The 26,221-nt window shown below is 38.0% G+C and overlaps 1 protein-coding gene across 2 annotated transcripts in view; it reads left to right on the forward strand.

Annotated features, from left to right (window-relative positions):
* The first annotated feature begins 8,713 nt into the window (after positions 1-8,713).
* RBM25 (RNA binding motif protein 25) overlaps positions 8,714-26,221 on the forward strand; it is a 50,589-nt gene continuing 33,081 nt past the window's right edge. Inside the window, exons 1-5 of one of the 2 annotated variants that reach the window (XM_081143214.1) lie at positions 8,925-9,120; positions 17,958-18,074; positions 18,186-18,306; positions 23,549-23,598; positions 25,742-25,909. In XM_081143214.1, coding sequence (XP_080999340.1) covers positions 18,033-18,074; positions 18,186-18,306; positions 23,549-23,598; positions 25,742-25,909 — 381 coding nt within the window. In that variant the 5' untranslated portion in view covers positions 8,925-9,120; positions 17,958-18,032. Of the gene's footprint in view, positions 9,121-17,957; positions 18,075-18,185; positions 18,307-23,548; positions 23,599-25,741; positions 25,910-26,221 lie in introns of both variants that reach the window. The other variant, XM_081143215.1, reaches the window with a different exon arrangement.

Below are 26,221 nucleotides of genomic sequence, written 5' to 3' on the forward strand. Positions count from 1 at the left end.
CACACAGGAAATTATTGACAAAGCTGGGACAAGAACCCATCTCCTGATTTAGCCACATACTCTTTTACCTTATGTTTCAAGGTACATAATTAGACCAACAGTAAAACCAAATTTACATAATAATGAGTGGGCCATGTATGAGGGTTATATTGCTGAAAATTATGTTTTCAAGACTTGGCAGATAGCCAATCGTTAGACTAACTGCACAACATGACAAAATTTTTGTCCAATCCTGCATCACAAACTAGGATATTAAGGGCTAAGCTATTTATAGCACTTTAAAACTTCAAAGTTTTAAAAGGGGAAGAGAAAAGGACAAGTTTTAGAAAGAAAGTTAACAGGACTTCAGCTCGGCTCTTGAGACTGGCTAACCTGCTAGAAAATTTCCCTGGAGGGTTTTATTCCTAAGACCACTACTCTTAACTTTTTGTAGCCCTAATTATTTGCTTAGTAATTATAAAATGAGGATATTAACATATCTTGGGAACAAAATGGTATTTAATCCTTTTTAAAGCCAAAACTACCCATTTGAGGGTATATTTTTTAAAGTTATAATAAGAACATCTTAAACTGTGGGAAATGGTTGTCTCCAAGGAGTATACTAAGATGAGGAAGAAGACTTCCTTTAAATATGTTTATACTCTTGAAATTTTTTACTATGTAAGTGCAATGTATTAATAATGAAAAAAACTTTTTTTGATTTATTGATTTGAGAGAGAGAGAAGAGAGAAACATCGTTTTATTGTTCCACTTATTTATTCATTCATTGGTTGATTTTTTTTAATTTTTAAAAAATATATCTTTTTTTTAATATATCTTTATTGATTTCAGAGAGAGGAAGGGAGAGAGATAGATCAATGATGAGAGAGTCATCATTGATCGGCTGCCTCCTGCAGACCCCTGACGGGATCAAGGCCGCAACCTGGTCCTGTGCCCTAACCCAGAATCGAACCACGATCTCCTGGAACCTAGGTTGATGCTCAACCACTGAGCCACACCCAGCAGGGCAGGTGATTCGTTTTTTAAAAAATTATTGATTTTGAGAGAGAGAGAAAGGAAGGAAGAGAGAGAGAAACATCGATTTGTTGTTCCACCTACCCATGCATTCATTGGTTGCTTCTTGCATGTGCCCTGACCAGGGATCAAACCTGCAACCTTGGCATTTCGGGACTATGCTCTAACCAAATGAGCTACCTGGCCAGGACCAAAACTAGTTTATATTTATTTTTAAAACAGATAGTTGGAATTATCAGATCTGTTTCTGTTGGTTGTTTTTACTCATTCTCATTTTTTGTGTGCTTATTTTTTTACAAGCTAGATTTTACTTGGAAAATTATTTCTGGGAATATTTTGAGGCCTAAGACATAAGCTAATACCTCCAGAAAGGATTTGCTTTCAATTCTGCTAGGAGGGACCACTTTAAACGATATTCATTGTTTGGAATTTTTATTTTTAACCATGAAGAGATGTATATTTGGGTTACATATCTCTGAGAGGGCTGTCTGATGGGTCCAGTGCCCCCTCTGCAGCTCCCTGAAATCTCCCCCTTCCAAGAGGACTTTCTTTGCAGTTTGTTGCATGGGGGTGTGTTTACTTGCAGTTCGCCTTTATGCTGAACCTGTAGCACTTTGAGGTCCCAGTCTGTCCCATTTGCCCCATGAGGCCTAGAAAAACCAAGCTTAAGTTGCCCAGTAAAGTAAATGCCCTAGGGTAAAAGTGACATCACTGCTCTACTTACTCTTTGAATCCTGCCTTCACTTAGATTTTGGTCTGATAATTCCTATCTTCTTGTTGACTCTTCAATATTTTACCAACATGTTTTGTTGTTTTCAGTAGAATAAACTGTTTGCCATATTATGAGCTTTATTACAAAAAAGGAACAGTAAAAAATACTGTAAAAACTTTGTACAGTGACATGTGGTTACTAGGCTAATCATGGTGATCACATCATAAGATATATAAGTGTAGAATCACTATGCTATATACACCTGAAACTAATATAATATTGTATGTCAACTACACTTTAATAAAAAATTTTTTGAACATTATTGAAAGAAATTAAAGAAGAAATAAATAAATGGAAAGACATACTGTGTTTTGGGATTGAAAGACTTAATGTTATGATTGCAATACTCCTCAGATCTGCAGATTTATTGAATTTTCTATCAAAATTTCAACTTTTTTTTTTTTGGTAGAAATGGACAGTTGATCTTAAAATTCATGTGGAGCCCTGGCCGGTTTGGCTCAGTGGTGTTAGAGAGTTGGCTCTCAGACCAAAGGGTTCCAGGCTCCATTACTGGTCAAGGGTCCATACCTCAGTTGCAGATTCCATCCGGATCCTTGGCCCCAGTTGGGGCTCAGGCAAGAGGCAACCAATTGATGTTTCTTTCTCTCTCCCCGCCCCCCTTGACTTTCTCTCTAAGAATCAATGGAAAAAATATCCTCAGGTGAGGATTAAAAAAAAAATCATGTGCAATTGCTAGAGATCTTGAATAGCAATGTTGACGCAATCTTGTAAACAACAAAGTTGGAGGACTCATACTTCCTGATTTCAAAATTTATTACAAAGCTATAGTGATCAAAAGCAGTGTTGTAAACAGGATAGACATATAGATCAATGGAATAGAATTGAGAGTGCATAATTAAATCCTTCCATTTATGGTCAATTGATTTTTAAAAATATGTTTTTATTGATTTCAGAGAGAGGAAGTGAGAGGGAGAGAGAAACATCAATGATGAGAGAGTTGTCATTGATCGGCTGCCTCCTGCACGCCCCCTACTGGGGAGGCTGCTTCCTACATGCCCCTTACTATGATCTGGTTCATGGGTTGATGCTCAACCACTGAGCCATGGTGGAGCCATTAGTCAATAGATTTTTGAGAAGGGTTTCAATACTACTCAATGAGGAAAAGAGTAGTCTTTTCCACAGCTAGTGCTGGGATAACTGGATATCCACATGCAAAGTGGTGAATTTGGACCTCTATATCACAAAATACACAAAAATTAACTCAAATGAATCCTAGGCCTAAATATAAGAGTTAAAGCTATAAAACTTTTAGAAAAAATATAGGTATGCCTGGCTGGTGTAGCTCAGTAGTTGAGTGTCAACTTATGAACTAGGAAGTCACTGTTCCATTCCCAGCCTGGTTGTGGGCTCCATCCCCAGTAGGGACATGCAGGAGGCAGCTGATTAATGCCTCTCTCTCATCATTGATGTTTCTATCTATCACTCCCTCTCCCTTCCTCTCTCTGAAATAAATAAAAACATATTTTAGCCTGGCCGGCGTGGCTCAATGGTTGAACAGTGACCTATGAATCAGAGGGTCACCATTCGATTCCTAGTCAGGGCATATGCCCGGGTTGCCAGCTTGATTCCCTAGTAGGGGGTGTGCAAAAGGCAACCAGTCAATGACTCGCACTCATCATTAATGTTTCTACCTCTCCCTCTCCCTTCTTCTCTCTGAAATCAATAAAAACATATTTTAAAATATAAAATAAATAAAAACATATTTTTTTAAAAAGAAAAAATACAGGAATAAATCCTAATGACCAGTCCTGGCCAGTGTGGCTCAGTTGGTTGAGATTCGTCCAGGGCACATATCATGGTTTCTGGTTTGATTCCGGTGGGTGCTCGTGCAGGAGGCAACCAATCAATGTTTCTCTCTCACATTGATATCTCTCTCTCTCTCTCTCTCTCTCTCATATACACGCACAAATCAATAATTTTTTTTTTTTTTAATAAAGCTCTTTGCCATTTGATAGGAGAAAAACAATATCTCCCTTGCATTTAACAAAAAATAGAAAAACTGCCTTAGCCGGTTTGGCTCAGTAGTTAGAGCGTCATCCCAGACTGCAGGGTTCTGGGTTCGATTCCGGCCAAAGGCTCCATCCCTGGCCCCAGTAGGGGGCATGCAGGAGGCAACCAATTGATGTGTCTCTCTCACATCGATGCTTCTCTCTCTCACTCCCCCACCTTCCACTCTCTCTGAAAAGCAGTGGAAAAAATATCGAGTGAGGATCAAAAAAAATCCTGCCCGGCCCGGCGTGGCTCAGCAGTTGAGCATCGCCCTAGGATCCAGGAGATGGAGGTTCGATTCCTGGTAAGGGCACATGCCCAGATTGCGGGCTCAATCTCTAGTCGGGGGTGTGCAGGAAGCAGCCGATCAGTGACTTTCTCATCGTTGATGTTTCTATCCCTCTCTCTCCCTCTCCCTTCTTCTCTCTGAAATCAATAAAGATATATTTTTTAAAAAAATCCTAGTGACCATGTATTAGGGTCTCAATGTTTGTGTCCTCCCCAAATTCATATGTTGAAATTCTAAATCCCAAAGATTATATTAGTAGGTTTGGACTTTGAGAAGTGATAGGGTCATGAGGGTGGAAACCTCATGAATGGGATCCCACAAACTCCCTAACCCCTTCTGCCATATGAAGATACAATAAGTTGGAGACCTGGACGAGGGCCCTCAGCTGACCATGTTGGCACCCTGATCTTGGATTTAGCCTCCAGAACTGTGAGCAATAAGTTTCTGCTGTTTATAAGCTACTCAATCTGTGGTATTCTCTTATAGCAGCCTGAACAGACTAAGACACCTTAGATTAGGTTAACAGTTTCTTAAAATGACACCAAAATCATAAGCAAAGAAAAAATAGGTAAACTAGACATCATCAAAAGTAAAAACTTTTGTGCTTCAAAGGTCACTATAAAGAAAGTGAAAAGTCACCACCAAAGCAGTATTACAAAGAATGTTAAGAAGTCGTCTTTAGAACAAGAAAAAGATTAAAAATATCAATTTTTGAAATTACTTTAAATACAAATAGATTAAACACTCCAATCAAACTCTCCCTCTCTCTAAAAAAAATTATAAAAAATACTTTCTAAATTTTATTTTTCTTCTCTAATCCTCACCCGAGAATATGTTTAGAGAGAGGAAGGGGGAAAGAGGGAGAAAGAGAAGCAACGATGTAGGAGAGAAACATCTGACTAGGGATGGAACCTGAAACATAGGTATGTGCCCTGACCAGAAATCAAACCTGCAACCTCCTGGTGTACTGGATGGTGCTCCAACCAACTGAGCCCCTGGCCTGGGCCCAATTAAATGGCCTAAGTGATATCTCACTATGGTATTAGCATTTTTGTGATTACTAATGGAGGGGAGCATTTTTCATATTTTATTCATCATTTGCTCTGGTTAAAACATAACTCAGAATAATACTTCCTCCTCGAAGCCTTCCCTGACTTCCCCAGATCCACAGGCTAGACTAAGTGCTGCTACCAATACTGAGCATATTTCTGTCATTATATATCGACAAACCCTCCATTTTTTAAGCTACTTGAGTATCTCTTCTTTACAGCTCAAAGCATAGTCATTTTATAAGGAAAATTGCCATTTTTACACTCGATTCAAACTGATTTAGAAAAAGGAATTCATTGGCTTAGGTACCCAGAAGCATAGAAACATACCTGGCTTCAAGAATGGCTGAATCGGCTGGCCGGGCATGGCTCAGCAGTTGAGGAGATCATAGGTTTGATTCCCGGTCAGGGCACATGCCCAGGTTGTGGGCTCAATCCCCAGTCTGGGGCATGCAGGAGGCAGCCGATCAATGACTCTCTCATCATTGATGTTTCTATCTCTCTCTCTCTCCCTCTCTTTTCCTCTCTCTGAAATCAATAAAGATATATTAAAAAAAAAAGAAAAAGAAAAAAAAGAATGGCTGAATCTTCCCTAGTCAGTTTGGCTCAGTGGTTAGAATGTGGGACCGAAGAGTCTCGGGTTCAATTCCTGGTCAAGGGCAACTACCTCGGTTGCAGGTTCAATCTCTGGACCCGGTTGAGGTTCCTGCTGGAGGCAACCAGTCCATGTGTTTCTCTTACATCGACACTTCTTTCTTTCTCTCTCTCATCTCCTCTACCTTCTCTAAAAAAACAGTGAAAAAAAATATCCTCAGGTGAGGATTAAAAAAAAAAAGAATAGCTGAATCTGTGAGAGACAGTCAAGAACAGAGCAAGGACATGGGCCAGGTCACTAGGGAGGAAAGCCCTGGGGGCCTAGCAAGAGGCAAAACTGGGAAAACAGGGACCTTGTTTATTTTAGATCCCGTGACCTTTCATTTTGATGGTCACACCACTGGAACCCTCCCCTGACCTTTCCTCCTTACCTCTCTCTCTTAAGCTCCAACAGCCCTTCTTTTTCCTTTGTAACTTGTTTCCTGGGCCCATTTCTTCCGCTCACTTCTTCTACCTCTGTGACTTTCTAAATAAACTTTTAGAGTTTGAATCTTGACTCTGAATTCTTTCTTAGCCAGAATTCAAGTACCAAGGTTGCTGAACTGAGGTCCAGTCTGACTCCACCAATCTAACACCTGGTGCAGGTTTCTCGCCCCTAACGAATCCATGTTCTCAAATGATGTCAAAAATTTGTCACCTTCTCTTAGCTGCGCTATCTTCTGTGATGATTTTATTCTTGTCCCCACTAGTTCCAACCTTAACTCCTCTCATATTTAAGTGGAAAAGATAGCCATCCCCCACCCCAACACCTGTTTTTTCCCCTTTCTTTCTTCTTAGCATAATTCCTGATAGAATGAAGCAGCATAGTGTAATGGTTGAGAGCATGGACTCAGGAACCAGACTGGCTCCATCACTTACTATTTGTATAACCTTGGGTCAAGTTATTTAATCTCTCCAAGCTTTAGTTTTTTTACCTGTATAACAATAGTTACTACTTCGGGTGGGTTACTGTGAGAATTAAAGTTGCTGATATTTGCAAGATGCTTAAAATAGTGCTTGGTACAATATTATCAAGGTCTAAATTATCAGCTTTAATTGGGTTATAAAGTCTCTGCCTATGTCCTAAGGGGCCTGGCTAGGGTTTGGGACTTCCTATTCAAACGACAAATATCTGGAGTAGTGAAAGGATGATTTCTTTTAAGAAATTTGGAGTACAATGAATGTTAGGTCAACATATACAACAAATGTACAGGAAATTTAGCAAACTGTTGCTTGGGACGACTTCTCTCTCCTTGTGTTTTATGTCTGTGGTGGTGAAAAAATGGCACCAATTGCTCTTTTCATTTGCAAAGGTAATTAGCATTTGACTAGCATTTACTGAACAAAGTACTTTCACTTACATTAGTTAATTTAGTTTTTGCAATAGCTCTGGGGAGTAGGTGTTATTAGGACTCCTCAATGATAAGGAAACTTAGCAAGCAGAAATATACATAGATGTAAATTTTACAGATAGTAAATGATATAGCCTTTCCCATTAGTCCCCCAGTGCATTTTATTTTCTGTTGGTATCCATCATGTATAATCATTTCTTTTTTATTTTATTTATTTATTTTAAATACGCCTTTATTGATTTCAGAGAGAGGAAGGGAGGAGGAGAGAGAAAAAAAAATCAATGATGAGTCATTGATCGGCTGCCTCCTGCACGCCCCCACTGGGGATCGAGCCCACAACCTGGGCATGTGCCCTGATGGAGAATGGAACAGAGATCTCCTGGATCATAGGCCTATGCTCAACCGCTGAGCCACGCTGGTCGGGCTAATCATTACTTTAAAAAAATATATGTTATTATTATTGATTTCAGAGAGAGAGGAAGGGAGAGAAACATGGATGTGAGGGAGTAACTTTGATTGGCAGCCTCCTGCATGCCCCCCACTGGGGATTAAGTCAGAAACCCTGGCCTGTGCCCAGGCCTGAAATGGAACCTGGGACCTCTCGGTGCATGGGACAACACTCAACCAAGCTACGCTCACCAGGGCTGTAATAACTTCTTTTATTCAACAATTCCTTATTGAGCACCTTCTATACCAGGCATTGCTCTAGGCACTGAGGACACAGCAATGAACAAAACAATTTTTGCACCCCTTAAGTTTATATTCTAGTGGGGTGGGGGCAGACCCAAAATAAGAAAAAATATAGTACTGTAGATGGTGATTCGTGCTATAGAGTAAAATTAAATAGGAAACACAAGTAGTAACTATTTAGGGTACATTTTTATGTAGTAATCGAAATTTGTCATCTGTTCCTCTTGTATGCAGCTCCTTCAAGACAATAATAAAATCTCAATCCCATTTACCATACCCCTAGCACTTAGCCCAGCACCAGTCACTTAATGGAGACAATAACGTAATATTGAATAAATTATAAGCCTTCTGAGAAGCAAGCAGTTGGGAAACAAAGACCTGTAATAGATATTGACTGTGAAGTCCATACATTGAATAGCCTAATCATTCGTGATTAGCTTATTTTCATTCATCTAATTAGCAAAGTTCTTTTTTAGCATGTTTACATTACAAAATGAAAGCCAAGTGAAATGTTTTTACAGGTCGGTTTAGGTATTTAAAATACCTAGTCACCTCTTTGGCCCTACCAATGAGCATATAAGCTTCTGTGTAACGTGTGCGCGCACTTAAAAAAACAAACAAAAACCCCCCATCAGGGCCAGTTCTCCCGGTATTAAGAGTAGCGTTTTGGGCGGGGGCGGGATAGGTGGAAGTGGAAGAGGGCACAGAGGGGGTGAATGGTGTTGGAAAAAATAAAATTTAAAAAGCGACAGTTTTCTAGGGAAAGATTAGCCCTTGGGGTTTAAGGTGCGGGGTGGGGGCCTACTTGTCGGTCCACCGAACCTCAAACAAGGATCTAAGCCTCCAAGCTACAAGAAGTGAGAAATCCTCCAACATCCCTCAAGCCGCGTCCATCAGGAACCTTGACCTCAAGATGGCGTCGCGCAGTCATAAGATTCAATCAGCTCCAATCAAAAATGGCAGGGTGGGTTGTAATTTACAGTTCGAGCCTTTCTAGTCCCCACTAGGCGCTTCTTCTCTATGGTTATTCGCGGGGCGTGGTGATTGAAGGCCAACAGTAAAGGCTATCTATATGCGTTCTTCTCTATGGTACTTCTCTCCACTCCCCCGGCCGCAGTGCACGCCGGGCACGAGGAAGACCTCTAGAAGCTCCCCGCGCTGCGCGGCTGTGTTTGCGCTGCGGCCTGTGCGAGTAGTCGCTTTGGAGCCAGTTTCGCGGCTAGCGGTGCGCAGAAACCTCGAACTGGTGTATCCCTCTTGTAACCTGGAGCCCGGAAGGCCACGAAGACAGTACCCTTGCCTCAGTGGCGGGTGAGTTCACGCCTCTGAACGCGTGTGGAAACCGGGTACCTCGGCTGCGGGAGGGAGGAAAGCCGGGGAGGCTCCGAAAAGGCCGGGGTGGGACGAGGGTAAAGAGGGGGCTGAGTGGGGGAGGGGATGGGCGCGAGGCTTGGGTTTCTTCACTTCTCTAAGGCCTCGAAAACCAGTTGGCCCAGCAGGAGCCCGTGGAGGCCGGACCTACTTACTGCCAGAGCTTTCCTCCTTGCATTATCGGCCACTTTTCCTTTTCCTTTCACCGACCACCGCAGTGAATCCCGTCGGCTCCTTCTGGGATCCACGTTAGCCCCAGAACGATTGGTCTGCCCCTGGGGAGCCCTTCTCCGAGGCCCCTTTTCAACCCGAGCCTGTGGAGCCCTACGGTAGATTTTCCGGGCCTAGGAGTCACTTGGCCTAGGCTCTGCCTTAGAAGCCATCCCGCATCCACCCATTTTAGAGAGGCGCTGGCCACCAACGGATTTCTTTCCCTTCCTCTTAGGTTACTTAGAGCCCGCCCCTGTGTGAACTGTCCACTCCCGCACCCCTCCACCCCCGAATTTAGTTAATGCCCACCTTTTTTTTTTTTTTTTTTAAAGCACCCTCCTAGTTTGCTTGTCAAAGATTGTGATGAGTGTTGTGGTCCTGCCCCCTTCCTCCATTGGAGGTTGCAGTAAACTGTATCTCCATTCATTCTGGGAGATGACCAAGCTGTACATTAAAATGTGTTACTTCTTTCTCACCCTTTGGTCTTCAATACTACTTCTTAAATACGTTTTTCGAAATAGATCTAGGAGTATGAAGATTATTTTGAAGTTATGTAATATGGATTTATATTGCCATGGAAAAGCCATTTTGATACTGGGCAGAGTGGAGCGGACCAAAAGGAGGGAAAAGGTTGGACTTCTCTTGCACCAGACTTCTATAGTGTGAAGTACTGTGAATAGGTAGTTGGCGGTAGTGTGTAAACAATTTTTATATGTCTTGGGTGCTTTAATTTTTAAAGGAAGCATTCAGAAGCCCAGAGAGGCATTCAGTTGGTCATCAGTTGCTCATAATTCAAGTAGATACTATACTATTCTAATTTTAACTTTTCTTAAAGCCTTTGTTGTTTTCATCTGTAAAGTAAGAATTATAATAGTATCCACCTCATAGGTTATTGAGATTGGAAACTAGTTGAATGTATGTAAATCCTTAGAGCAATACCCAAATAACAGTGTTTATTAGTCTATAGTAACTGGTGGTGTTATTTAAGAATTTTCAGTGAAGTATAAGAGCCTAACCTTGATTCTAACGTTTTTTTCTAGTGTACTGTGAATAGACTTTTAAAAATCAAAGTTAATCCTTAATACAAAGTTTCTCATTGGTATATTACTAGAAAGAGGCATTGTGACACAGTGAAAACAGCCCTTGGATTGGTAATTTCAGGATAGTGGGGACCTTGGGGTCCTCACCCACTCAGTGCCCTTGGACAAGTTAGCTTCTTCATCTGTAAAAGGAGAATAATATATCTACACAAGGTAATTTGGGAGATTAAGTGAGAATATATGTTGAAGGCTTTTGTAAATGAAACTAAATAAAAATGTGAGTTGTTATTTTTTAAAATAATTCATCTTGGGGTTACCAATTTTTTTTAAATTTTATTTGGTCCCCAGAGTGTTTTTTGTTTTTTGGGTTTTTTTTTTTTGGTAGAGAATCAAAGCACTTTGAGGAAGAAAATTATTGTCCCACTGTTGCATATAGGCACTATATACGCTAATGATAGTTTGATTACGTTTATTTTGTGGTTTGCTATCTTTTTATTCCACTGTGTTAAGGCTCTTAATATATTTAAAAAATAAGTTCATTTTAACATTGGGTAACTACTTCAGACTTAAGTTTGGGATTTTCAAGTTCTGTTTTGTCCTCAGATAAATGAACTAGATACTTAATTATATATAATTTAGGGGAAACTTATATTAACTATTTTATAACATTGGAAGCAAAAGTAATCATTGAAACTTTTAAGGTCTTACAAAAACATTCTGTGTGTTTTTTAATCTCTCGATAGTCTTTTTACACTACTGCTGACATCATAATTTTGATTCCTTAAAAGTTTTTTAAAAATTTGTTTATTAATTTGAAAGGGAGAGAAACATTGATTTGTTGTCCACTTATTTATGCATTCATGCTTCTTGTTTCTGTGCCCTGACTTAGGATCAAACACACAACCTTGGCATATCTGGGTGATGCTCTAACCAACTGAGCTACCCAGCCAGGGCTCCTCAAAGTTTTTGAATAGCTTTTTACCTACCTTTTTTTTTTTAAATTTTGAAAATAAAAAACATGTTATTTCTACTAACCAGAATTAATGATACTGCTTTTTTAAACTTTATTTTAACATAATTTCAAACTTCAAAAAATTTACAAAAGTAGTACAAAAAATTCTCAAATAACCTTTTACCCAGATTACCCAAATGTTAACACTTGACCAATTTACTTTATCTTTTCCCTTTTTTCTCCATAGTTTTCTTCTGAAATGTTTTCTAGTAGGTTGCATGTGTGGTGTTCCTTAACCCCTAAGTGTGTATTTCCTATAAACAAGGACATTTTCTTATATAACAACAGTACAGTGATCAAAGTCAGGAAATTAATAGTGATACAGTATTATCTAATCTGCAAGTCTTAATTGGATTTTGCCTGAAATTGTCCTGAATTGATAGTTTTTTTTAAAGCAGCTTTGTTAAAGTGTAATTGCATAAAATTCAGTCATTGTAAACTTATAGTTCAGTGATTTTTAGTAAATGTACAGAGTTGTGCAACCATTACCCCAAAGCATCCCTCTCTCCTGTTTACAAATCACTTCCTTTTCTCACTCCAACTCCAGACTGTCACTATTCTATCTCTATAGATAGTATTGCTTTTTAATTTTTTTTAATTTTTTATTTATCTTTATTGTTGAAAGGATTACAGGTGTCCCATTTCCCCCCCCCATTGACCCCCTCCACCTTGCTCCCACCCCCTCTCCAGGCCTTCACCCCGTTATTGCCTGTGTCCATGGGTTATGCATATAACTTCTTTGGTTAATCTCGATAGTATTGCTTTTTAATCATTGAAAATGGTAAAACAGCAAAGTGGAAATCTCAGAAAAGGATCAGCTTCCCTTTTGGGAGACACAAAACACTTTCATAGGTATGAAGCTTTTCTGTAAAAGAAACTTCTGGTTTAGCATTTCCCAGTCTTCTTTGGACTTAGAATACTTTTTCCTATGAGTAATTTCTGAAGACTCCAGGTCTTTGGAAATTCAGTTTGAGAAATGACGTTTTGAGGGGCTTGCTTTTGCTTAGGCTGGGAGGGTTGTGTCAGTCTGTTGTGTCTTGTCAGGTTATAAGCAGAGCAGGAAACAGTGCACGTTACACTAATTGTTTATATTCAGTGTAGAACCACTGAACTGGGTGTGTAACTATATAATTTAAAGTTTGCTTTTTCAGAACTAATAATACTTAGAAAAGAACCTGCCACATATATTTATAATGTGAATGAAGTTGTATAGGAGTATTTGCTGAAGGGAGTCTTGGTTCATTTACCTTTTACTATTTTGGAAATTTGGTACAGCCCAAGCCAGTTTGGCTTAGTGGTTAGGAGTTTCGGCTCTCGGACTGAAGGGTCCTGGATTCGATTTTGGCCAAGGGCAAGTGCCTCAGTTGTAGGCTCCATCCCCAGCTGGGGCTTGTGTCGGAGGCAACCAATTGATGTGTCTCTCACATCGATGTTTTTTCTCTCTCTCTGTTCCTTGCACTCTATCTGAAAAGCAATGGAAAAAATATCCTTGGGTGAGGATTTAAAAAAAAAGAAATTTGGCACACAGTCTGATGGGGTTAGCCTGTAAATCTATCCCTGATAAAATATTTTGTTTCTGTGGGGATAAATCTGCAATGGAGGAATGCGTCTAAGCAGTAATGGTATTCTCAGGAAAAAAGAGTGGTTTAAAAGTAAAGTGAAAAAGAAAAGCAGAATGCATGCATATGTTTGAGTGGTAGAGATAAATCTTATTTAGGAGTTTGGTTTTTTTGGGGGGGGAGATACCAAATTTATTGGTAAAATTTACGTACAATAAGATGCACCCATTTTCAGTGAATTTTGACAAATGCCTAAACCTATATGTTTTGGTAATTTTTTACTTAACAGGTAAAAATGCTTTGAACCTTCTAAAAGTGAAACACTACTATTCAAGTATTTTTAAAATGCTATTTTAATTTTTTCAATATTAATAAAAATAACCTCTCCATCTCTCTTTTTCTTAAATCCCATACACATTCCCTCAGCAATTGGCTACCTTCATAGTATATCCAGAATTTAACAACTTGTTACCACTTTAACCATTACCACCTGATCCAGGACACCTTCTCTTGTCTGGATTATTGCAGTAGTATTTTGCTTCGACCGCTGTTCTCCAGTCTTATCTTAATGTAGTGGCCAGGCACACTGTTAAAATATAAGTTAAATAAAAAACCTTTAAATGTTTTCCATCTTATTCAGAGGAAAAACCGAATTCTTTACAGTGGCCTATAAAGCCCTATACTCTCTGAAGCCCCTCCCCAAGTAATATTCCTCATTTATCTCTGACTTTCCTCAAATGCTCTGCTCCAGCTGTTGGCCTTGCTCTTTCTCCTGCATACACTCCATGCCCACCTCTGGCTCTTTGTATTTGCTGTTCTCTTTGCTTGAAAGGCTATTGCCCCCAGATTAAAAAATAAATTAATTAAAAAAAAAATTCTCAACTGAGGATGTTTATTGATTTTAGAGGGGTTTGGGGGGAGAGAGAGAGAAACACATCATGTGAAAAAGGAACATTAATCAGCTGCCGTCCGTATGCACCCTTATTGGGGATCAAAACCACAACCTAAGTTTGTGCCCTGATCAGGAATTGAACCCCCAACCTTTTTGTTGTACAGGATAATAATCCAAACAACTGAACCAGCCACCCGGCTGGGGCTATTGCCCCCAGATATTAATAGGGCTTCCTACCTCTGCCCTTTTCGAGCTTTTGTTCAAGTGTCACCTTCTTGGAGAGGCCCTGACCACTCACTGTATTTAAAATAAAGCACTCCCTAGTTCTCTTCCCAACTTCATTCTACAAAGTAACTGTCACCTTTGAATATCTATATAATTTATTATAAGAGAGTATTACAATTTATCAACTATAGGTAAAACCTAATAAGCTTGGCTTACGGTTATAAAAGTTTATTCTCAGTCACTTTTCACATATATATTATACAAAATACATAAAACTTTGTGTTGAAATAAGTGGTTGAGACTCTCTTTAGGATATTTGAAAGTGAGTATCAGAGATCACCAGAAATGTTTGTGTTCTGAATTTTATCTTACTAAGATTACCTCTTACCTTTGAAGTTCAGCCTATGAATAAGCAAGAGAGAGAGGGAGAGAGAGAGAAATATTTATTGGTTGCCTGCCACACTCAGAGAGAGAGAGAGAGAGAGAGAGAAATATTTATTGGTTGCCTGCCACATGCACCTCAGCTGGGATTATGGATTCAACCTGCAACCCAGGTATGTGCCCTTGACCGGGAATCAAATCCTTGACCAGGAATTGAACCCACGACCCTTTAGTGCATGGGCCGATGCTGTAATCATTGAGCCACACTGGCCAGAGCTGAATAAGCAAGTTTTGAACAGTTCGAAGTTAAAGGGAAATACTTTATAGAAAAATTAGAAGTGCATGGAATGGGTATATTGGCATATACTAAAATTAAACATGTAGTCTGGTTACTACTTAATAGAATGAATTATACGTTTAAAAACCATGAAATATTGTTTAAACACCAAGAACAGTGTTTTGTTTTGTTTTTTAATCTTTATTGGTTTCAGACAGAGGGATGGGGAGGAGAGAGAGACATCAATGACGAGTCATTGATCGGCTGCCTCCTGCATGCCCCCTACTGGGCATCGAGCCTACAACCCTGGCATGTGCCCTAACTGGGAATTGAACTGTGGTCTCCTGGACCATAGGTTGAGGCTCAACCACTGAGCCATGCAGGCTGGGCAAGAATAGAGGTTTTATAAGAAATAATATTTATATCTAATACTTGGGAAAAGTGATTTTAAAGATGAATTCATGGCCCAGTCTTTATTACTGTTGCGAGGGGGGCTAGGCACTGGGTCATTGCTAGCACAGTATCTGGTACATGGGATCTTCTTAATAAATTTGTTTAATGAAGTCCTCAGAGTTCATTTGTTTACTGATTCATTCATTTGTTCAACAGGTATTAATACCAACTGCCCTCCAAAGAAAAGTGCTGAGATAGAGTATTATAATACAGGAGCTTCTGTAAGTAGGACAGTAGCCCTCTCTGTTTTAAAGGGAGATACACTCTTGCCTTATAGAGTTTTTTTTTTTTAATTTTGGGCAAAAATATCACAAACAGGTTATTTAAAAATATATTTTCAGTCAAATTAGTTGGCATTTTCCCTTTTTAAATTATGCTAATACCTACTTATTATTTTTAAAATTTTTATTTTTTAAATTAATTGATTCTTAGAGAGGAAGCGAGGGAGAGAGAAACATCAATTTGTTGTTCCATGTATTTATGCATTCTTTGGTTACTTCTTGTATGTGCACTGACTGGGGATTGAACACGCAACCTTGGCATATTGGGACAATGCTCTAACCAACTGAGCTACCCGGCCAGGGCCCCTTTTTACTATTTTAAAGCATTTCCAGTATCTTATTTGCTAAGTAAATGAAATCATCCTATTAATTTTTTTTACCTGTAAAGCATTCTAAATATTTTAAATGTATTGTGTTCTCTGAAATTGAAGTTTAGATTTTATAGAATATTTTGCTACATAAACTTAATTAAGTCAAAAGAGCACTCTTGAAAAACAGCTGTGAGCACAAAGGACATGCTTTTTCTAAGACTTTTAAAAAAATTTTTTTTATTGATTTTAGAGAGAAAGGAAGAGTGAGGGAAAGAGAGAGAGAAACACTGATGTGAAAGAAACATATATTGGTTGCCTCCTGCATGCCCCCTACTGGGGATGGAGCCTGCAATCCGGGCATGTGCCCTGACCAGGAATCAAAACGTCAACCTTCTGGTGCATGGGATGATGCTCAACCGGCTAGGGCCTTCTAAAACTTTTCAACTGAGCTACACCGGCTAGGGCCTTCTAAAACTTTTAAATAAATGTCTAATACACAGGTAAAAAGATACTCAACCTCATTAGTGATTAGGGAAATACAAACTGAAACAGTATTTTTTTACCTATAGGATTGTTATAATTTAAATACTGATTTACTGTAGCAATAGTCAGGATATGAGGAAAGGGTATACCTATATAGTTGTGGTGGGGATATAAATTTGTACCCTAGTTCCAGAGGATGATTTGGAGGTAACGTGTGGATATATACAGTACTAACCTGTATTATACAGTTACTTGCACATGTGCATAGAGTTACATGTCCAAGAGGTAAAATGTGGAGTCAACCATCAGTGTTGCTTGAATAATTATTGTATGTCTGTATTATAATAGTTTACTGCCTTACAAAGAATGGAATAGAACTTTATGAACTGATATAAAGAGATGTTAATGATGAGGGAGAAATGCGGGTAACTATTAGTATGATTATATTGTTTGCAGAAAAAGACAAATGATTATATATTAGTTTGTGTATAGAGAGATATTTAGAAGAATACAACGATATATACCAAACTGTTGGGATTAGGGGGCGAGGAAGTGGAAGACATGCACTTTTTATCTTCTCTCTTCTGAAGGGTGAGTAAAACAATGTGTAAGAAAAAATAGTAGAGACAATTTTTAAAAGCTTCTAACAGTTCTAAACTTCAGTTATAGAGCATAGGTTGGGGAGTTTTTCCTAGTGTCCAACAGGAATACATGCTGTTGATCAGATCACTACTTTTAGTGGCATCGCTAATAGGAGATCGACCCACTTATTTTGGCTGCTTTTTAAAATTGGTGCATGGAATCCACCTAGGACATCCTGACGTTTTTCTACTTTTCTAGTAGATGTGAACACTTGAATATGTTGAGGAAAATATAAAATTTGAGGGGAGGAAAAATGTTAGATATTTGAGTATTCATTTAACTAGAAGTAAAAAATAAGCTTCTTAGAGTAATATCACAAACCAGGTGAAACAGTTCAGCGTGTTCTTGTGTTTTTAAAAATCAAATGCTAGGGTCTGATTATTGTGTGTCAACTTTAATTAAAAGGAGCTTTACATTTCAGAATGAAAAAATCAAAATCAAATGCTAGCATCTGATTCTTGAATTTCATTCATTCATTTACTGAATTTTATTCAAGAGTGGTTAAAGGGTTTGCTTGTAAGTTTAAGAAAAATTATGTGGTTGCAGGCCACCTCTGAGCGGTTCGACCTGGGATCGAACCTGTAACCTGGGTGTGTTCCCTGACCTGGGATGGAACCCACCACCTTTTGGTGTATGGGACACATTCCAACCAACTAAGTCACACAGGCCAGGGCTGTTCTCTTTATATTTGAATGGTTATTATGTGATATGTCAGGAGGTTCCCCCCCTCCAAGTTGGTAGTTCACTGAGACAGTCATTTGTATTTGAAGAACTGGCCAACACTGAATCAATAAATATTGTGTAACTTTGTAAATTAGTTTTCAGGAAGGTGCTAATATGTATTTAAAAACATGAATGCATCAGACACGTTTAAAAAATAACTGTTGGAAACCTTCCTGGATTCTGAGTTTGGTTTAAAAAGATTCATTGATATTTCGTATTTAACTTTTGGATATTAACTGAACCTCAAAATTTTTTTCTTCCTTTATATGTATTCCCATATGATTGTAGGAGTCTATCCTGAACTTAGATCGTGTACATTTTGGGAACTTATTTTAGAAAAGATCTAAATTTTAAAAATTCTCAATGGACAGACAGAGAAAAGAGGGTCTTTGCCAACTCCTTTGGGTAAGAAAACTTTAGAATTTTGCAGATACTCTAAAAATGAAGGCCAACAAACCAGGCATATTGAATTGTAAAGTTTTCAAATAAAATGATTTGTCATGATTTCTTTTTTAGACATCTGCAGTAAGAATGTCTTTCCCCCCTCATTTGAATCGCCCTCCCATGGGAATCCCAGCACTCCCACCAGGGATCCCACCCCCACAGTTTCCTGGCTTTCCTCCACCTGTACCTCCAGGTAATTTTGTGAGTACTGTAGTTGTTTTAACATACTTTTGTCTTTGCAGTATTTACATTAGGAAGATGGTATGTATGTGACTGTGTTAATAGTAAAGATGTCTGTTAACATTCTGGAAATGTGATGTCTCATTTTATTTTGGCAGTAGTTTTCATACCTGACTTAGTACAGACTCATTTGGGAGATTGGAAAAAAAATAGGTAGTGGGTTCATGAAGTTAAAAACTGAAAACGTATACAGTGAAAAATTTTTTTCACATTCCCACAGAATTGGTTTTACCATCCCCTTACGGAAAGAGGTAAACAAAGCAGGGCTATTAGTTTCTTCTTTGTCCTTCCAGATGTTTTCTAATGCATTTTACACACCACCACTTAAGTATATATACTTTTTTTTTTTTTTTTGAAACCTCACTCAATATTTTTTCCATTGCTTTTCAGAGAGAGAGGGAGGGAGGGGGAGAGAAACATCGATGTGAGAGAGACACACCAATTGGTTGCTTTCCCCACAAGCCCTGACCGAGGTGGGGATTGAGCCTGCAACCAAGGTACATGCCCTTGGCCAAAATAAAACCTGGCCTTCAGTCTGCGGGCTAATGCTCTAACCACTGAGCCAAACCGGCTAGGGTTAAGTATGTATTCTTTTATTCGTTAGTGTGTTTTTTTAAATTGATTTTTAGAGAGAGAGGAAGGATTTTAGAGAGAGAAGGAGAGAAACATTGATTTGTTCTACTTATGCATTCATTGTTGATTCTTTTTATTTAATTTTTTTAAAATTTATTGATCTGTGAGAGAAACATTATTTATTCCACTTATCTGTGCATTGATTGGTTGATTCTTGTGTGTGCCCTGCCCAGGGATAGACCGCACAACTTTGGCACATTGGGACCATGCTCTAACCAACTGAGATATCCAGTCAGGGCTCCATTAGTCTTTTTTCTTTTAGCACAAATATATAGATAGTAGTATCCTACATATACTATTCTCCTCTTTTTTTTATTGATTTTTAGAGAGAGGAAGAGAGAGAGAGAGAGAGAGAAACATCTATGTGAGAAACATCTGATTGAGCCTAAACCCTCGGCATGTCCCCTGACCAGGAATCAAACTGGCAACCCCTTGGTGCATGGGACCATGCCCAACCAACTGAGCCACACTGGCCAGGGTTGTCCCCTTTTTGTATACATGACTATATAGAGCTTTTCAAATTACTATACAAAAACTTCCTTTCTTCAAAATTCTATGAGGTAAGAAAAAGTGTTTCAGGACTACCCCAACCCACTGAATCAGATCTACAGAAATTGAGGCCCAGCAATCTTTATTTTTAACAAGTTCACAGGTGATTCCTAGGTATCCATTTAAGAGAACCCACATTTGAGAACCATTACCTTGAGGTACATAGTTAACATTGCTTGGCTTGAGAGAAAGTCTTCCTTTGGTTTATGGTGGTAGTTTAGAAATTTTATATTTTAATGAGGTTGAAATATTTTATAGAAAATCAGTTTCCCCTTCTGAAGGATAGTAAAAGTTCTTAATTTTCATGTTATAAATATTTTGACATAGAATCTGTAATTCAGGCTGAAATCATTATAAATGATACTGTATATCATACCTAACTATTTTTGTTTGAGGAAAACTTTGTATCAGGGACTTGGTTTTAATCATTTAGTTATTTATTTGAAATTACAGTGTTTTACTAAAGAGCTTGACTGTTACAAAATCAAAAGAACATTGTATTTGGCTCATATGATGGGGTGTAAATTCATAAAATGTACATTACAGAGGCTCAGCTTGGAGAGCCTTCTACTTTCCCCAAAGCTGGTAAACAACAGTATTGGAGAAAGTATGAAAAGCCAGAAGATAAACATGGCATTTTTTTGAATATCACTTATTTAAAAATTTTTGTTTATTGATTGACTTTTGACAGAGAGAGTGAGGGAGGAATGGAGAAAAAGAGGAACATCAATTTGTTGTTCCATTTATTTATGCATTCATTGGTTGATTGTTGTATGTGCCCTGTCTGAGGATTGAACCTGAAACCTTGGTGTATGGGGACAGTGCTCTAACCAATTGAGCTACCCAGGCAAGGCCAAATGTAGCATTTTCTGATGAACACGATACCAAACATAAATAGAAGTAGAAGATAATTGAGACCTGTTTTCCTTAAGGTTTCTTTTAATTTTAAGATAAATCAGCAGACCGAAAAACCCGATTTTCAGTATTTTTTTCTTTGGTCAGTGCCATACTAATGTGGGCATTTGTTCGTAGAGTGGTAATGCTGTTAATTCTGATTTCTATTTACAACAGTGTACAGTATTGTTTCTGTCTAGTGAAGCATACTTGGGTGATAAATCAAATTTTAGTTGTAGCTCATTCACTACCTGTAGTTTGTGTGCTACATCAATACTTTTGAAGGTAAAAAATGAAATAGTGCCCTAGCCAGTTTAGCTCAGTGGTTAGAGTGTTGGCCCGTGGACTAAAGGGTCCCGGGTTCACTTCCAGCCAAGGGCACGTACCTTGGTTGCAGGCTCAATCCCTGGCCCTGGTCAGGGCTCGTGCAGGAGGCAACCAATTGATGTGTCTCTCTCATGTCGATGTCTGTCTGTCTCTCTCTCTCTTTTCCCCTTTCAGTCTCTCTGAAAAACAATGGAAAAAATATCCTCAGGTGAGAATAAAAAAAAAAAAAATAGTATGCTAACCAAGTGTAATAATTCAAGACCACAATACTTATGTAACATATAATTTTCTTGTCTTACCTATAAGTGCAATTAATTGAACTCTGGTGAGATGTATGTGGTCATCACATATATTAAATTTTAAAATAAATTTGAAAAATAACCGTAATTTTTTCTTGAAAGGTAATGCATGCACGTAGAAAAAGGAAGTTTCCCCCAACAGTTCCTGAGAGTTCCCTTTTCCAAACATAGCCTGCCTTCACAGTTTCTGGCATATAACTCTCCAAAGAGATGCTGTGCATATCCCAGTGTATTTGCTTGTGTTTAGTTTTTTTCCACTTTTTAAAAAACTCTACTAGTAATACACTATTCACATTTTGTGCACTTTGCTTTTTTTCACTCTAGCAGGCATAGATTTTTATAATAGTAGCAATATAATTTTTAATGTAAATTCTACATTGCATGTTGAGATAAACATACAATGAAAATTTTTTAGTAACTGTTAAAAAGGAAAAATTTTTTCCCCCAATGTATTTTTTTCTGAATGGACAGCGTGATGCATAGAGTAGTAAACAAGGAAATATTTGACGGTGTTTTGTTTTTGTTTTTTTGAAAGTTAAACATGAAAAATTTAGATGTCGATTAATAGTAGTTTTGAGCATCCACTGTATTTAATTGTCTCACATAAATGATCTCAGATAATCTCACAGGCATTTGGAGGAAATAATACCTCACTGGAATTGAGGAAACTGAAGCTGAGGTTAAGGAGCTTACCAAGGTTACCTATCTAAAAGTGATAGAACTGCCCAGCCGGCGTGGCTTAGCGGTTGAGCATTGACCTATGATCCAGGAGGTCAAGGTTTGATTCCCGTCAGGGCACATGCCTGGGTTTCAGATTCAATCCCCAGTAGGGAGCATGTGGGGGGGCTGCCAGTCAATGACTCTCATCATTGATCTCCCTCCCTCCCTCCCTCTGAAATGAATACATATACTTAAAAATAAGTAAACATAGGAAATAAAAGTAATAGAACTAAAATTGAACCCAAGTCTGATTCTGAAACCTATGTGTTTTTTTTCCTATTTTGTACAATTTTCTGTAGGCTCATTGATAGCAGACTTGATTTTTATTTTTTAGAAAACCATGAAGTTCTTTTTAAAACCATGAAGTTACTTTAAGTTATATTGGAAAATAATGGATAATGTTAAATATTTAAGACTCTATTACCAGTCTTAGATGGATAATTATCTTAAATTGATGCTAAATTTGGACTAAAGAGCAATTTCAGAACTTCTTGAGATATATTTAAAAGCATTTTAAAATTTATATTGGAAAAGTAGACAAATCTGACAGATTTTGCCCTCATTGCAACCTTTTTTTAGTTTTCAAATGGTAAGATTTCTTCATTAGTTACATACACAAGGACTCTTAGTACAGCAGCTATTTATTTTTAATCCTCATCTGAGGATATTTTTTCCATTGCTTTTCAGAGAGAGTGGAAGGAAGGAAGGGAGGGAGGGAGAAAGAGAAAGAGAAAGAGAAAGAGAAAGAGAAAGAGAAAGAGAAAGAAACATCAATGTGGCGTTGATTGGTTGCCTCCTACACTCACCCTGACTGGGGCCAGGGATCGAGCCTGCAACAGAGGTATGTGCCTGAGAGCAGAATTGAACCCGAGACCTTTTAGTCCTTGGGCCAACTCACTAACCACTGAGCCAGATTGGCTAGGGCATCAATACAGCAGCTATTAGTAAACAATGCAGTTGAAAACAAAAATTCAGATGTCAGTAGGTAGCCAGCCCATTGTCAGCTCTTAAACCCTCAGAGCAGCAGACACTTAGATTTTTCTCTTTACGGTGACTGAGATTATTGATCTTATTTTTCTGCATGATTTTTTTAATCCGTACCCAAGGATATATATTTTTTTTAATTGATTTTAGAGAGAGAGGAATTGGGGGAGAGAGAGAAGAACACCAATCAGTTGCCTCTTGTATGTGTCCCAACCGGAGATAGAACTCACAACCTAGGTATCTGCCCTGATCGGGAATTGAACTCAAAACCTCTTGATGTAAGAGACAATGCTCCACCCAACCCAGCCACCCGGCCAAGGCCAATTTTTGTTTTTATTAAACAACCAGGAATAACAAGATTCTTCCTAGGTTTCCAGATTCATTTCTCATTTGATACTTATAAATAAAACTTTCAAAGAATTTGTTTTCAAAGGATTCATTATCATTGTTAACCCATAAGTGAACCTGTATTTGTGAAAGTTGCTGGTTTTGAGGATGTACTGACCAGATGAACATGATTCAGTAACTGTCCAGAATTTTATACTCCTTAAGGCAAAGCATATTGTAGTAGCCTTTTTACTTTTAGACTAGTTTTTTTGTAGGTAAGCTTATATTAGATTGACCTGATACCACATTGCTTTTGAAAATAAGGCATTCATCAATAACTTACTAGTCCTACATTTCCACTTTAATTATGAGTGATGATACATGTATGTATGGCATGTAGATGATATAGAATACAGTCATGTATAATTGTGTGCTTACAACTCATTATGCTTTTTTCCTTAGGAACCCCAATGATTCCTGTACCAATGAGCATTATGGCTCCTGCTCCAACTGTAAGTATAATTTTTTAAAAAAATTTTATCGATTGATTTTAGAGATAGAAGAAGGGGAGGAGAGAGAGGAACATTGATTTGTTGTTCTACTTATTTATGCGTTCGTTGGTTGCTTATTTGGGCCCTGACTGGGTATCAAGCCCCCCAACCTTAGTGTATTGGGACGCTCTAATCAGCTGAGCTCCCCAGCCAAGTCTGTAAGTATAATTTTAAGGAAGAATTAGGAGATACGGTTGTGATATGCTTTTAATGCTAAAAAACTTGATAAACTTAGATAAATTATTTTAAGCATTTAAAAGAATAGTAGGAAGAGTATGAGCATCCATTTCTATCATACTACTTACTTGATTAACATTTTCACTCAGCTGTGCATATATGCTGTTTTCCCTAAAATAAATAGTTATATGGTTTCTCTCTTATTCTCTAAATTCGTTTACTTATTAGTTCATATTTCAGACATTGGCTTTTTTGTTATTTCCTCATGTCTTGGTTTTCGGAGATAGGAGAATGGTATGTCATATCAGATCTCTTAAAAGAATGTTAAGGATGATCCTAGCAGAAATGTAAATTTTGAAATGAAATTTATGTTGAATATAGTTCTTTTCCTCCTACCTACCTAATTGTTAACCTCTTCCAAGCTGTTTTTTCCTCTGTCCTCTAGTATGATATCTTGTAGCTTTTTAGTTTTACTGAAGCCTTTCCTCTGGGGAGGTGTTTCATTAGTCTTAGGTCTTGAACCTTAATTCTCCACGTCATTAAAGCTTCTGTACGCTCTAAGCATCTTAGTTAAGAATGTTAATATATTATAACACATGAATAAATGATAACCCTCTTGCCTGGCTGGGCGTGGCTCAGCGGTTGAGTCTCGACCTAGGATCCATGCGATCAGGGTTCGATTCCCGGTCAGGGCACATGTCCAGGTTGCGGGCTCTCTCCCCAGTCGGGGGTGTGCAGGAGGCAGCCGATCAAAGACTCTCTCATCATTGATGTTTCTCTCTCTCCCTCTCCCTTCCTCTCTCAGAAATCAATAAAGATATATTTAAAAAAACAAACAAAAAAGCAATAACCCTCTTAACTGTTATTTAACCAGATAATTCTTTGAGTTCATTGGTAGAACACAAGGCTTCATTTGGAATTCCAGTATGAGACAGGGTTGATCTCTACTTTCAACTGTTTTTCTACCTGGGGTTTTTGAAAAGGGAGGGCAGTGGTGTTATTCACATTAAAAGGGAGATGAGAAGTAGGTGGACAAATAGGAATCTACTGTGAGGCAGACCACTAAGAGGAATACGATTCTGTATACTGAGGGGGAGACAAAGTTTTCTTGCTTTAGACACCCAATGTTTGGTCATTTTTGAAAACTTCCACGTGACAGGTACTCTTACTTCCTTGCATTTCAGTCTAGGAAAAGATAGCATTTGGAGTTTGGAGCAGCTCCCTCAGTTCACCAGTATTTATTCAGTGCTTACTGTGGTTTTACTAAATTCACTTCCAGATAAAATGATGAGTAAGACTATTCCTTCCTTTGGGAAGTTGAAAGTTATACAGGGACAATAAGCTAGAAATTCAAGTAACTGATAAAGGGTAAATTTTAAGTGTGGGGGCATGCTATGGGAGTATTTGAATATTTTGCAAGAGGATTAGCAGGGATAATTGAAATTGGCTTTTATACTAGTAAGAGTACAGTTTGAAGAATCATTTGGATGTATTTGATAGTTTAAATGATTTATGATATCTTAGACATTTAAAAATTGTCTTAAACATAAATTTTCTATCCCAAGTAATTTTTGCTTTTCCAAGTCTTTGAAGAATGTTAATCTAACAACGGGACTCTACTTGTCATGCATGTTTTCCGTAATGAAAAATGCTGTGTGCTTTAGATTAAGTACGTATATGTTTTAATAATAATGTGCCTTATACAGGGTGGGCAAAAGTAGGTTTACAGTTGTGAGTACACGAAACACAGTGCATTCTTGTATTATTATTTATTAATTGTATTATTTTCTGTACGAAGAACTGTAAACCTACCATTGTCTCATCCTGTATTTACTAATTTAACATTGATGTTTTAGTCTAATGTTACATTAAACATGATAGGAAGTTTAATTGCCAGATCAAATTTTATTACCTTTCTTCATTCTAGGTCTTAGTACCCACTGTGTCCATGGTTGGAAAGCATTTGGGAGCAAGAAAGGATCATCCAGGCTTAAAGGCAAAAGAAAATGATGAAAATTGTGGTCCCACTACTACAGTTTTTGTTGGCAACATTTCTGAGAAGGCCTCAGATATGCTCATAAGACAGCTCCTTGCTGTAAGTTAAACCGTTTATTTTTCATTTAAAAAGGTTTTTGTTACAAATTTTAAACTTCTGAAAAAGCAGAAAGAGGGCTCTGAATGATTTTCTCCGTTTTATTTTGAAAATTTTTAATCTGGCAAAAAAGTTGAACAAATTATACAGTGAGCACCCTTGTAACATTTTGCCACATTTACTCTATATATGCCCATGCTCTGTACTTTTTTTTTTTTTTTGAGTAATTTGAGAGTAAGTGTGACATGACATTTCACCTCTGAATACTTCTTGGTATTTTCTAAGACCAAATAAATTCCCCTACATGGTCAAAAA

The sequence above is a fragment of the Miniopterus schreibersii genome, assembly GCF_964146895.1.
Source record: "Miniopterus schreibersii genome assembly, chromosome: 1".
Classification (NCBI taxonomy): domain Eukaryota; kingdom Metazoa; phylum Chordata; class Mammalia; order Chiroptera; family Miniopteridae; genus Miniopterus; species Miniopterus schreibersii.